Source organism: Phalaenopsis equestris, unplaced genomic scaffold (assembly GCF_001263595.1).
Source record: "Phalaenopsis equestris unplaced genomic scaffold, ASM126359v1 Scaffold000002, whole genome shotgun sequence".
NCBI classification, from domain to species: Eukaryota; Viridiplantae; Streptophyta; class Magnoliopsida; order Asparagales; family Orchidaceae; genus Phalaenopsis; species Phalaenopsis equestris.
Window position 1 is genome coordinate 55,572,765 of NW_018164444.1, and position 14,413 is coordinate 55,587,177.

Below are 14,413 nucleotides of genomic sequence, written 5' to 3' on the forward strand. Positions count from 1 at the left end.
ATATATATATATATATATATGTGTATATGTATGTATGTATGTGAGTTATTTTCTATTTTAGAGTAAGTTTTTGTTGAAATTTTTGTTCGGACAACTGTTGACGACCTGTTTTCCCTTACTAACGTTGTATCAAAAAGTGAGAAGGAACTCCGACTATACTTACCCAATCTCTCCGTGAACTTTTGAGTCATCTCCCTTGTTGTAGTCGTCCCTGAACAATCCTCCATCTAGTGTTTAGTGCCACCAGCCGCCCCCCTACCTGCTTCCCTTGTCACCGACCAGTCCAACTGCTCCTCCATGCACCGCATTGGCTCCAGCCACAAGTCGGTTGCTATCCAGCCGCTTCTCCTTTTGTTGCCTTGCCGCTAACCACCTGTATTTGTTGTTTGTCACACCTCTACGACCTCCAATCCCTTGCTTCCACTAACTTAGCCGCAAACCACTACCTTCTTCCTTGACTGAGAGAGTCTCTAATGTTTTGTGTTGCTATTTTTCTATTGTCAGGAGTTTTCGTTGTTAGTTTTTTGAATTTTATTCATAATATTTGCATTTCTATTATGATTTTGATTAACTCTGGTACCAGATATCCTACTATATTATCCATTTTACATGAAAGCATTCAATAATACTTATTAACTATAATAAGTCCGAAAGATACAAATAAGCAATATGATAAAATAGTGTTCCTTATAAATCATTAAAATTATCCAAAGGAAATCTTAAGAAATTAACTTGTAAGGAAAATAAAATTCCTAATACTCCCTCATGACACCTAGTGTCATTCAAATAGCTCATGCCACCCTCAGCTATAACTAAGGATTGTCCCCTTCTTTCTTCCTTCCACGAGTGAGACAGAGAACAAATGAAGAAAGAAAAAGTGAGAAGAGCCAAAGAAAAATATATTGAGTGATTATCTTTGTGCTCGCGCAAACATACCTCCATGCGGCAAAGTCAAGTGGCCTAAGCGATCGAACGGCTCAAGCTTAAGCCTTCAATGGAGCCCGTACCTTAACCAAATAGAAAAGAAGGGAAGAGGAGCGGTGAGTGCAGATTTTACCTAGGCATTCGGAGTTTTCCAAGCCACAAAGACACTCGAACGTCGGTCTATGTGCTCCATATGCAAGGCAGCAGCTCAATACGACTTTAGGTAAGAATTTCAATATAAAAAAATTAAAGTTTTTGCGTTTTATATTTATGCAAAATTTTGGAAAATTTTCATAACAAAGAAAGACAAATTTATTAAGTTTTGGTAAAAATTATCTTAGGCCTTTTGTGTGGCGACTCAAAGAAGGAAAAATATTTTTGATGTAAGATCAATCTTAGGTATGAAATTTGAGTTCAATAACAATTTTTTTAAAATTAGTATTGAGTTAAAAGAAAAAAACCATAGGCTTATTCTTACCTAAAATATGCCTAAAAGAATTTTAAGAAAGTTACCTATTATAATATGAGTTAACTTGAAGTAATGAAATGATTTTCATTTAAGCAAGTGATATTGCTATATTGCTTAAATGGAAACTTTAAAGAGGATAAAAATTAAATTTTAATAATCATAAGTACATATATTTATTATGGGAAATAAAATTCAAGTGAAGGATAATCATGATAAGATGAATTCTAATTTAGGAATATAATAAAAAATGAAGAAGGACAAAAATGAGAATAAGTTTATCGAGGATGATTTCTTACTATTGGTACATTAAAGAAATAGATTTATCAGAAGAAGAGCATCCAACCATACTGAGTAGGCGAGTAAATATATATTTTATTTTACAATAGTTTTTAATTTCTAAAATAAATTAGAAATATTTTGTTTAAACTGCAAATGTTATAATTTTTGTATGCTAAAATTGATTAAAGAAAAAAAATGTTTAAAGCAAATAGTTTTTAATTTCTAAAATAAATTAGAAATATTTTGTTTTAAACTGCAAATGTTATAATTTTCGTATGCTAAAATTGGTTAAAGCAAATGTTAAATAAAAGAAAGAAAAAAAATTTGATAGTTGCATATGCATATGTGGAGTCACCCCATACAATGTCGGGTAGAAAGAATATACTAGTACACGTAAAATGGAAATGAACACAGAAATGACTGCATACCTTTTTTGGTGAGTTTTGGATAAAACTTTGTGAAATAGCTGACTTATATTTTGGATGATTTTGTTAAAATTAAAAAAAAAAAAAAAAGTTTAGATAGCACTTTTTAAGTCGGTTCGTCTGTTCCCTTGGTATTCCGAACTCTTGGGCTAGATCGTGACAACTTCTATAGAAAATTTAAGAGTATCACTAGATGTTTGGAAAAACAATTAAGTAAATAAGGCATCACAATAACAATCTGGGGCATTTACATACATACCACATAACCTTATGTATTTATATATGAACACCTAAACATAATTTTTACATTTATACCGCACAAATCTTCCATGCCACCAAAAAAAAATAATGCTATTTTGGCATTCAAAATATGAAATACATTGTTTCATGCATAGGTCGGGTGGCGTATACTTAAAAGTTGAAGTTTAAGTGTTAAATATGTACATGCATAGGAATTGAGTGGTATGTGTGTAAATCGTCCAAAATTTTTTCTAAGCATAAAATAGTAGTTGCGAGCTTATAGGTCATCCTAGCTTTCCTCGCTTTTGGCCTTCTACAAATTTCCACCATTAGCAGAAACTCGTTTATTTTCTAAACATCAAGCTTAAACAACATCATTTAATCATCATTCGAGATTGGGAGCACTTCTATATTTAGCGGAAGAAAAATTAATTTGATTCATATTTTTTTTAAAAAAAAGGGCTTGAGGCAAACTCTTCCTATTATTGTCTTCCATCTGTTTCTTCGTCTCTATTTTCCTATTGGTTTGAAAGAGTCATTGTGTTTATTCATAGGGACTTTACATAATTATCACCCAATGCCTAAGTATTTACAGATCTAACAACTAAACTTATACTTTTTACCTTTCTACCACACTCACATCACATAAAAAAATACAATTAACTTTTAAAAAGTGAAAAACACATTTTCATACATAGGTAAAGTGGCATATATGTAAAAATTAAATTTTAGGTATTAGTTATGTAAATACATAACAATTGAGTGGTATGCATGTAAATCTTTCTTAGTTATATTAGATACAACTTAGATTCCAGCCAAGTGCTTGAATCTTAAAACAAGTTCCCTATTTTCTTTTTGCTATCGATTACTAGCATAAGGCCATTGATCCAATTGGTTGAATTGCTTATGTTAGAAGTTATATTAGAAAATAATTTATTGTTATTATAAGTTATGAGAATTAGATTTATTTCCGAATATAACTTTATTTCATTTCTTATTTTAGATTTATTTTCTTAGATTACATTTATTTCCTTTCCTATTTTAGGCTTTCCTGTTTTATGTGTCATTTATCTCCAGATAATTAATATGAATTGATTAATTAGAGATATTAGATGTTATATATTTCTTTTTCCTTTTATTTTTTTTATTGTCTTTCATATTCTAGAATTCATGTAAGAGTTATTTATTTCTCCTTTCATATCAATAAAATTATTATGCATTATTTTGACTTTCAACATGGTATCAAAGCCAGAAAAAAACTCTAAAGTCTCGTGCCACCGAAAACATACAACTCTTTGCAGCCAGCAATTTTTATCGTATTGCAGGCCCTTCCTAGGATCGAACCATAGCTGTCGTCGACGCATCTACCTAGCCGTCGGCATCTTCCGTGCAGCATTTCTTTTGCTTTTGTCGTCGGCAATCCCTGCAGATTTTTCTTCTGTCGCTCAACAGTTTGGTAAAGTAGTGTTGATTGGTACATCGATGGCTTGCCAGTCAAGTAGCGCTGCTTGTTGGCCTCGTAGGTCATTCACCTTTTTTACTTCCCCGGTTTTGGTCATGTTTTCTTTCTATTCCGGTTACCATGGAATTTTCATCTAGTTCGAGTCATTGATTTTTTTCTGAAGGAGTTTCCAATTACTAGAATTTAGGGTTTCTTCTTGTTAAGCCTCATGCCATTGCTAAAGATGAATTCATGGGGCGGTCTAGGCTGATGCATGAGTGTCGCTGCACTTTATCTCCTGGGCAAGAGAAACGTAAGGGATGCGAACGTTCTAAGGTTAGTGAACAGGGTTAATCAAATAAAAGATCTGATTGTTCTTTTGGATATTGCCTGCAAAGTCTTTCCCCTTGTCGTTATTGTTTCTTCACGAGTTGGTTTAGATAAGGCTATCCATTATGAACAAAATGGTTTGAGAGGCGTGATAGTTGAGGAGATGACAAAACAACATTTTCTAAAGCATAATGATGTTGAATCATGTATCCAGGATTCTGCTTTGATGCTTTCCTTGAGTAAAGGGGTTCCACGATATCTTAATGATGGGATTGGTCGTGTGTTTGATATGTTAAGGAGACAGTCTCATCTTCCTTTCTACTTCAAAATGTTTGTTTTAGATGAGGCGGATGAAATGTTGTCTCGTGAGTTCAGGTCCAAGCAGTTTGACCTCTTCCCTGCATGTCCCTAACGGTCCAAAATCATCTATGTGGCTGAAAAGCTTCCCTGTTGACCTTACTAACACCATCCTATGGGGTCTCAAATTCTTGTCGGCTGAAAATTCCTGCAACCGCCTCTAGGGCGTCCTCCGCATTTTCACATGCATGGAATATGGAAATAAAGAGAAGCTTGTTACAAAAAAGTTCAACTTTGGTTTGCTTTCAAAATAACTTGAGAAAGGTTATTACAGAGGAAAGTCTGGATGTATCTTGGAATGGAATCCCACCAACCCGCCTACATGTCCTTCTCTATCCTTTCCTCCCTATTGCCAAAAACTACATGCAAGTCCTTCTCTGTTTTTTTCCTTTGCCACCAGAAGTCTCTCTACGGCCGAAAGTATCCTGTTGCAAGCCCTCCCCGGCGCAAAGTATCTTCCTCCGGAGCTTTTTTTTTTTTTTTTAGCAGACCCTCCTCCGAAACTTTTTCCTACATCAGCCCTCCTCCAGAGCTTTTCCTGCAGCAGGTTCTCCATCGAATTCTTCTTGCAGGAAGCCCTCCTTCAGAGCTTTTCCTACAGCAGACTCTCCATCGAATTCTTCTTGCAGCAAGCCCTCCTTCAGAGCTTTTCCTGCAGCAGGTTCTCCATCAGAATTCTTCCTGCAGCAGGCCCTCCTCAGGAGTTTTTCCTGCAACAAGTCATCCATCGAAATTCTTCCTGCAGCAGACCCTCCTCCGGAGTCTTTTCCTGCACCAGGCCTTCCTCCAGAATCGTTCCTATAGTAAACTCTCCTCCAGAGCTTGTTCTGCAGGAGATTTTCCTCCAGAGTTTTTTTCTAATCAGGCGTACCTCTGGAGCTATTCCTTTTTCTGCAGGTCTACCCTGCAGTTTTTTTTGTTAGTTGTCAATTTCCCTGCAAACTCCATTGTAACATTACATGTATGAGTTTTCTGCCTCCTACAGACATTACATGAACTGTAGTAAAAAACCCATAGTAAATTAGAAGTCAGCTTTTCTTGAAGGTAGTCTACTTCCCAGCAAACTCCCCTGCAAGAAGCCTTTTGCCTACGTACAAACACTGCAAAAATTGCAGTCAAAAACAACTGCAGTCAACTAAATTTCAGTTTCTCCTGCAGGTAGTCTACTTCCATGCAAACTCCAATATTAACTATATGAGTCTTATGCCTACCTACAGACATTGTAGGAACTGCAGTCAAAGACAACTACAGTACAGAATAAAAACTTCAAGCTCTACTTCACAAAATCATCTCCGTCCATTGTTTGTTGTTTTCAAAGCTAAGTTGAATCTGTGTTTCAATTTGAGGGAGAGTATTAAAAGTTATATTAGGAAATAATTTATTCCTATTAGAAGTTCTAAGGATTATATTTATTTTCTAATATAACTTTATTTTCTTTCCTATTCTAGACATATTTCATATTATTTCCTAATATTTCTTGAATTAAATTTATTTCATTTCCTATTTTAGGCTTTCCTATTTTATATTGTGTCATTTATCTCCAAATAATTAATACAAATTGATTAATTGAAAATATTATGTGTCATATATTTACTTTCTTGTTTTTTTCTTTTTATTATATTTCCTATTCTAGGATTGATGTGGGGTTATTTATACCCTCTTTCATATCAATAAAAATATTTCGCATTCTTCAGAATTTTAACAAATTCAATCAAACTTTCTTATTCATTGAAGAAAATGAGTAATTATTTATATTAATAGCTTATATCCAGTAAAAATTGCTACTTATTTCATGTTGCTCAGCATCTCATATTAGATCAAAATTAGAGAAAAGCAGTCTGGCTCCCTAACTACATTTACAAATAAAAAACAAAAACCTGCAAATTAGCTTTTTGCATGAATAAGCTTAGAGGGTTTGTGATCAGTTTTTTTTTTTTTTTCTTTTTATTTTAATTTTGCTTTGTTCATGTTTTGACATGAAATAAAACATACTTAGTGGTAATAGTTGCTTTTATGAAAACTCAAAACACTTACAAGCTGTTTTGAGTGTTTTTAAAAATAATTTGATTTATTTTTTAAAATAAAAAAACATGCATAAAGTGCACTAAGGGCTTATTTTAGATCATTTTTGTTTTTTTGTTTTTTTTATTTTAATTTTAAAAACATATTTGTTTAGTGCATTTTTTACATGTTTTTATTTGTTGTTTTGAAAAACAAATAAGCTTGTTTTAAAAACACTCAAAACATCTAAAATTTATTTAAGAGTTTTTAAAAACAACTAAATATGTTATGACATACCAAATATATTTTATTTTAAGTAAAAATATAAACAAACAAAACAAAACAAAAATAATAATAATAATAAAGGAGTGATCCCAAACAGCCCCTGAACAATCATGTTTTTAAAAATAGAAACAAAAATAAAAAATAAAATTGATGTCAAACAAGTACTAAGTTTTGAGTGGCACTCACCTGTGGTTTCTAACTTCCACATCAGCATTAGGGTATTGTAGCATAACAACAATCCAATTAAGGTTTTCTCTTATCATTTTAGCTGCATCAGCTGCTATATGAAAAGCATTATCACCATCATCATCCTAATCAAGAGAAAGGAAAAGAACAAACTGTTAAACATAATTAAACTGAATTCGTATTAAAAAAAATAACATTTTGAAAAAAGCCACCTAAGAGAGAAAATGGAGACCATTAAGGAAGCTGCGTAATTCTAAGCATTCTCTGAGATGATATTAAAATTAGGGGCATTTATATACACAGCACACAATTCTCATGTACTTGCATATCTCACACCTAAACTTTCATTTTACATAGATAGTACTCGTATCTTTAATATCACATAAAAAATAGCACTACTAACATCTTCTATAAAAGTGAAATACAAATTTTCATGCTTTGTCAAAAACACCAAAATGCTATATATGTAAATATAAAAATTTAGTGTAAGATACGTAAATACATAAGAATTCCGTGCTAAATACATAAATGTCCCTCAAAATTAAGCGGATTGATGCTAAAAAAAGAAAGATTACTATATATTGTCTACCTTACAGCTTGAAAATTTATATCTGGCATTAACAACCCTAACAGATCCATATTTAACAAAGTAGATTTAGTTAAAATACATTATTATATGTTATTTTGGACTTTAAGATTACTCAAATAGTTAAGCACCACAATTAGGTTGCAACTACTATTATTTCCACCAAATACTTAAAAAAACCAAAATATATGAGCCATGAATCCGATAATTACATGGGAAATTTACATAAAACCACACAATTCTTAGTATTTACATATCTAACAACCAAAGTTTGATATTTGCATTTATAATACCTTGGTGTCATAGACTTATGCATGAAAATGTGTATTTCACTTCTAAAAAGATAGTGATAGTGGTATTTTTGATGTCATGTTAAGGATTTTAGTGGAATGTATGTAAATATGAACTTAGGTGTTAGATCTGTAAAAGCATAAGAATTGTGTGGTATGCATGGAAATGCCCAAAAATTCATTGCCCACAGCAGTAATTTTTTTAAAAAACAGAGTCTGCATTCTCAGAAAGAATTTAACCATATCAAAAACAAAACAGCTTACGTTTATTTGAAATCAAACAGAAAGTATAGGAATGTTGCTCAAGATGGCACATATGATTATAAAAGGGAAGTTCTAGCTAAGAAAGAGATGGGAGGAGAATGAAATAAAGGGATAATTTCACACAAAACATTGCTATTTATAAAAGTATCACCTTGATAAATATTTCAAGTCAGACAACAATTCAATGATTTTAATGAACTGTGAACCACAGCAAAATAATACAAAAGTTTCATACTACTCATTAAACCATAAAGAGGGGCTCCCTTTGATTTAAAAATTTGTCGGTTATTTAAGTCATTTAATGTAATTTTAGAAGCTTAATCCTAATTCAAGGGTACCGCATTAACAAACTCATGTTAGATGCGGCTTGAGAAGTTTAGATTTGACCCAATGGAGCTAAGAGTTCCATGGGTTTATCATTGGCAAAAAGTTTACAAGAACGTTTTCCCTCGATGATCAAAATATTGGCTAATTTTCTTTAAAAAAAAATTAGATTCATTAAAAAACATTGATTTCATATTGCTATAAAAAGCATCATGTTTTACTCTATTAATTTCTTATCAAATGGTATGACTTTTATACAAAAATTTTGTATTTAATAGAATTTGAGTGGCATTTTTTTTTCAGTTTTGTTTGAAATATTACGAGTTAACATAATCAAATGGTGAGGGTTTTAGCAACCATGAATAACTAGTTGATTTAAGTAAAAAGGATCTAAATGAGATTCGAGACCAGATTGATCCAAAATTATAACAAGGTTGCACTAAATGAAGTTGTAAATTTGAACATAATCATGACACATCATTCAATCAAGGAGTGGTCTTATTTAAAGCACAACATCAACAATGTTCATGGACAGCCCAATAAAACATCGGACGTGATCAAGACTTGGTGTTATGATCAAATTATCACCATCTAGTGAATCAAATGGCTTCAATTCAACAATTTAGAAGAAAAAACAATAAATATACTTGCGTAGCATGCACATATGGCAAGAGTTTCAAGTTTTTGGCTTCGTCGTAGTGGTTGATAGTTGAGCAAATGATGATTGTATGTTGTCTTCAACCTCCCGTGGCCTTTGTAGAGGGCAAAATGGAGAACTTTTAGGTTTTATTCAAGCTTTAGGATTTGCTTATTACTGGTTCAATTAGGTTCTCATTTGATTAATTTTTTATGGTGAACCTCACAAACACGATAGAAAATAAAAACAACAAAGCACAAGTAAAATGTAAACTTGATTACTTACTACTTTTGTGAAATCCATTTATTAGGATGCTCATTGCGTTAATTTTTAAGGTAAAAAATGGAGTTGTATAGATTTTAGCCCAATAGGAATCCCATTTGAACTCAGCCTAGTAATAAAGATCATAAAACTCCTCAACAAAATTATCTAGTTCGTTCTTTATCAAAATAGTTCAAATTTTGGGTGACCGCCAAAAAGAACTTATTAAAGCATCATAACGAGTTTTTAATAGTACAAATTATAACAAGAGATGGCTTCCTAGCCATATAAATCAAAGCTACTCAAATTTTTTAAGGTGAGTTTTAAGAAAAGAGAATTTAGTTTTATCCATTTCCACTCTAACAACTTTCATCTCGCACACAATGAAACACATTGGTCCTAGGTGCAAATTGAAGTTTGAAAAGTTACTTCTTCATGCTCATCATGATTAATAGTATCTTTAAACTTAACACAAAAGTACTCATAAAACCAATCCAACAAGGCTAATAAGTGACGCACACACTCTACTCTAATGGGCTTCTTATGCTCCAAAAATTTTCATTTACCAACAACAGTTTTTTGAGTCAAGCTTGATCTCTAGTCAAGCTTGATCTCTAGAGATGAGGCAAAGTCAACAACAAAGGCAATCACAACTATGATCCTTTGAGTCAACTCTTGAGATGGGGCAAAGTCGATAACAAAGGCAAACATAACTTATGCTTAGATCATTACAAGGCCGCAAGTTTTATTGCAAGTCACTACTCAAATTGTACGGACTTAAAAGTAAGACCCCATGTGCCTTTCTAAAACAATGAGAAATTTTGTTAAGCTAGCCCACACATATATACTAAGCCTTGAGCTCAAAATTAAAGGTTAAAAGACTAAGTTATCAAGCACTAGGCTAAATAAGTTGCATTACAATGACCAAATATGAGTCTCTCAACTGTGGATAACATAATTAGGCCCCTAACCACATCATGCTACCGTAGTAGATGGACGGCTCTACTTCCCTAAATCTTAGTAAATAAAGCTCGATATTATCGTTGTTTCTTCGAATCCATGATACAATAGCAAAGGCCTTCCAACCTCAAATGGCTTACGATTGGAAGCGCTGTCAAATACACTTAGGTGCTTATGAGAAAATTTCATAGGTTTCTTTAGATTGGGAATAAGTCAGCTGATGCCAATCAACATGTGAATATTATTTAGCAATAAAATAAGATCAAATATTTTTTACTATAAAAAGATATCTTATATCCATCACTATCTTCTATTTTGGATTAAGGTCAAATCAATTTGTATAAACAATTTTTCTTATGAATTTTATTGACTAGGCTACAGAAAGCATATTTTTGGGATTAAATAGCATGTTATATTATAATTCCTATTGCCAAAAGTTAAAAAAAAAAAAATCTCTAGAGCCTTCAAGCGGTCCTCGACAATTCAATTCTTAACTAAGAGATCATCGACTAGATTGCTCCTCATCAGTAAATGGAAGATATTATCTCTAATTTGCGACTAAATTGCACTAGCACTCCTTAGTTCAATCAACATGCTTTGGTAACAGAAAGTGCTTTCGCCGATGAAAGGATGGTTAGCTTACATCCTCATTAGGTAAATCCATTCAAAAATGTTGGTCTCTAGAAAAACATTAAAAAAACTAAACATAAGGTATGTAGCAATTAATTCAATTAAGGTGTGGCTAACAAGCAACAAGCAACAATGCTTGGGGCATAATGGATTGAGACGTGTGATAATTCACATTCTTCACCTATTATTGATCTTTTTTACCAACATTATGTTCCAGATACACTTGGGATGTCATGCTTCCCAAAGGCATCATAACTCCGAAAAACTTAAACCAAATATTTGAAAATTTTATTTCTCTCTTTAGTGACATTCCTCTTCCATCGCTCTATATAAATGATTTAAAAGGGATCCAAATTGAAAATTTTGGCAGAAATATACTCAAATGTCAAAAATTCCACCACCGTTTCAATATCTTCAAAACTTTTCAATTTCCTGCAATAGTTTACAAAGTCTGCTTGCTAGCTTCATAGAATACGTTATTTTCTTTAAGATTGCAAGGTTGATGAGTTTCAGCTTCCTATTTAATGAAAGATTCCCTTGCTTTTTCATATTTGCATGCTATTTCTTTTCTATTACCAATCATATATAGTTTAAGAGCGTCAAAAATGATGTTAGTGCACCACATTTTGGAGCATTCTAAAAATAGGATTGGAGACTAATAAATTGAATAATTCAAGAAGATGTGGATCATGATCTAGTAAAATGAAATAAAAGGTTTATCATTTGATTTATTTCATCCTTATTACTTAGAGCTTTCTTTCCGCTTTCTAAAGTTTTTCAAAGGCCAAAATTTAAATTAAAAATATACCTTAAACTTGAATACATTGTATTTATATACTACAATCTTCAAGCCCATTTCACTGGTGGAGATCTTAACTACTATATTTTAATCCAAAATTTTCAAATGAAACATTACCTCCTTCCCAAGTCTTTTCACTTAAAATAAAATCTAGGGGCAATACATACATATCACTCAACACATTGCTATTTACAAATCTAGCACCCTCTTTCATCCAATTTGTTCTCACTCAAATATTCTCACTCAAATATCAAAATTCATGATAAAACCCCAACCCATATTTTTCATCTTTATCAAATTCTCAATGGCTTGATCGTGGCACGTGTAAATACATCGGTTTGGTAGTTCGAAAATATCACCAGGTTGCTAGATTTTGTAAATAGCAATGTTTCAGGTGCTATGTATGTAATTATCCCTAAAATCTATGTGATAATCGAGGTGATTTTGTACCTTTCATCATCTTTAAATGCCTTAAAAAGCTTGCAATCAATAAAGGAGTGCTCCATGGGGCCTTTGGATCATGGAAAATAAAAGTTTTACAAATCGTATTGCTTCGATGTTGAGTTGGTTCTTAGTCACGCAGATGAAGTATACCGTTAAGTCTTCAAAATGAGATTCATTGTTATATAGTATTTGCAAAAGGTATTCTTACATTATGGGGCACTTATGTAGATATAAGTAGAAAGAAAGAGCAAAGAAAGAAGCATTTATGAGATTAACGTTTCTAGGAATAATATCTAACTATATGACATGCAATTATAGTTGATGTGAAATTAATCATTATAAGTGAGGAGATCAAATGATGCATAGAAAAAAAAATTAAAAAAATAAGTGAAAAATAAAGATAAGGTAGAGTATCTCAGATACTTAAGAGATATGATTTGAGCTAAGAATAAAGTGGCAAAGAAGAACTATAGCATAGTGAATGGAAGATTAATTTTACAAACTTGTGATTAGATATGAACTACATTGTTGGTCATAAAGAAGCTATCAATAATCAAGTTGAGTAGAAATTATAATGTTAAGATGAATGTGCAGCAATAAGTAGAATGAAAGTTTGAGAAATAATTATTTGAGGTGGTGAGAAACAAATTAGGTGGTTTGAGCATGCATAATAGTTAGTAGAAGAAGTTTTGATAACAGAGGTAGAAGAATTGCAAAAAAATTTGGGGCATTTACATAGATACCACGCAATTCTTATGTATTTACATATCTAAAGCCTAAATTTTACTTCTAAATTTATACCACTCAAATCTTTTATATCACATTAAAAATTGCATCTTAACTTTAAAAAGTGAAATGCGCCTTTTCATGCAAAAGGTGGTGTGTATGTAATAATTGAATTTTAGGCGTTAGATATGTAAATACATAGGAATTGATGGTATTTATGTAAATCTTCTAAGAAAATTTGCACAAAATATATTTAACATCTTATGGAACATTCAACAGGAATGAATAGAAATGAAAACAACCCAAAATAAAAAGGAAAAAAATTTAATCATTGGATCATCAGCTATTAGTAAAATGAAATAAAGACTTTTACAAGAAAGCTTGTTTAACATGTTCCAAAAAAGAACATATACATGTCAAGACCACAACAAGACATTAGTAGCAAACCTGAACAGAGCAACAAAAAAATAGGCAAAAGAAATCAAGTTCAATAAAAGACCACATAACATTCAGAACATCAGTAAAATTAGAGGGGGCATTTATATACATACAGCACAATTCTTACGTATTTTTACATATCTAACACCCAAACTTTCATATTTACACAAAGAACACTGAGGTCTTTGACATCAAATAAAAAATATACTACTACCATTAACTTTTTAAAAGTGAAATACACCTTTACTTGCATAATTTTTAATGCCAAGTTCTTATAAATGTAAATATCAAACTCTAGGTGTTAAATATGTAAATGCATGAGAATTGTTCGGTATGCATGTAAATTTCCCAAATTAAAAACGACAAACTGAAAAAAAGAAGCATGAATACTCGAATGGTGGTTAGATACTCCCAAGTACTATAATAATCTAAAATTATTATGTCAAACATTTCAGTTGATTAATTTGGTTTAAATTTCAAGAAAGGGCGAAAGTGGCATCAAATATGCTTTGAACGGCAACAAATAACTATGCTGCATGTCCACTACCCCGTTCAAAAAATAATGGTCGGATATTTTTATGGAAGATTTACATACATGCCACTCAATTCCTGTTTGTTTGCATATCTACACCTAAATTGCAATTTTTACATACATGCCACTTTACCTAGGCATGAAAAGTTATATTTCACCTTTTAAAAGTTAAACATGATGGTATTATATATGTGATATGAATGATTTAAGTGATATAAATGTAAGTTTAGGTGTTAGACATGTAAATTCATAGAAATTGGTGGTATGTATGTAAATGCCCCTATTTTCATATACAAGCAAATGGAAACATGATATGGTATCTAACATTATAAGATGATAGATAATTAACATAAAAGTTTTAATTTACATTCCGCTACCATTTGTGTATTTATATATAAAACATATGCATGTAACAGCGCTGCACGAATGGAAGACAGTACAACAAATATTAGCTAAATATTATAAGATGTATCCATGTATCAGTGCGGTAAAAATGGAATACATCGACGTAGTATAATAATAATAACTCTAACATTATAAGAAATTTAGTCTGAAAGTTTCAATTTATGCCCTGGCACATATAAG

General features: G+C 31.8%; 1 protein-coding gene across 2 annotated transcripts in view; it reads right to left on the bottom strand.

Annotated features, from left to right (window-relative positions):
- LOC110037626 (E3 ubiquitin-protein ligase KEG) overlaps positions 1-14,413 on the bottom strand; it is a 41,334-nt gene that overhangs the window by 8,733 nt on the left and 18,188 nt on the right. For both annotated transcript variants that reach the window (XM_020742334.1, XM_020742325.1), the window contains exon 10: positions 6,938-7,062. In XM_020742334.1, coding sequence (XP_020597993.1) covers positions 6,938-7,062 — 125 coding nt within the window. The remainder of the gene's footprint in view (positions 1-6,937; positions 7,063-14,413) is intronic.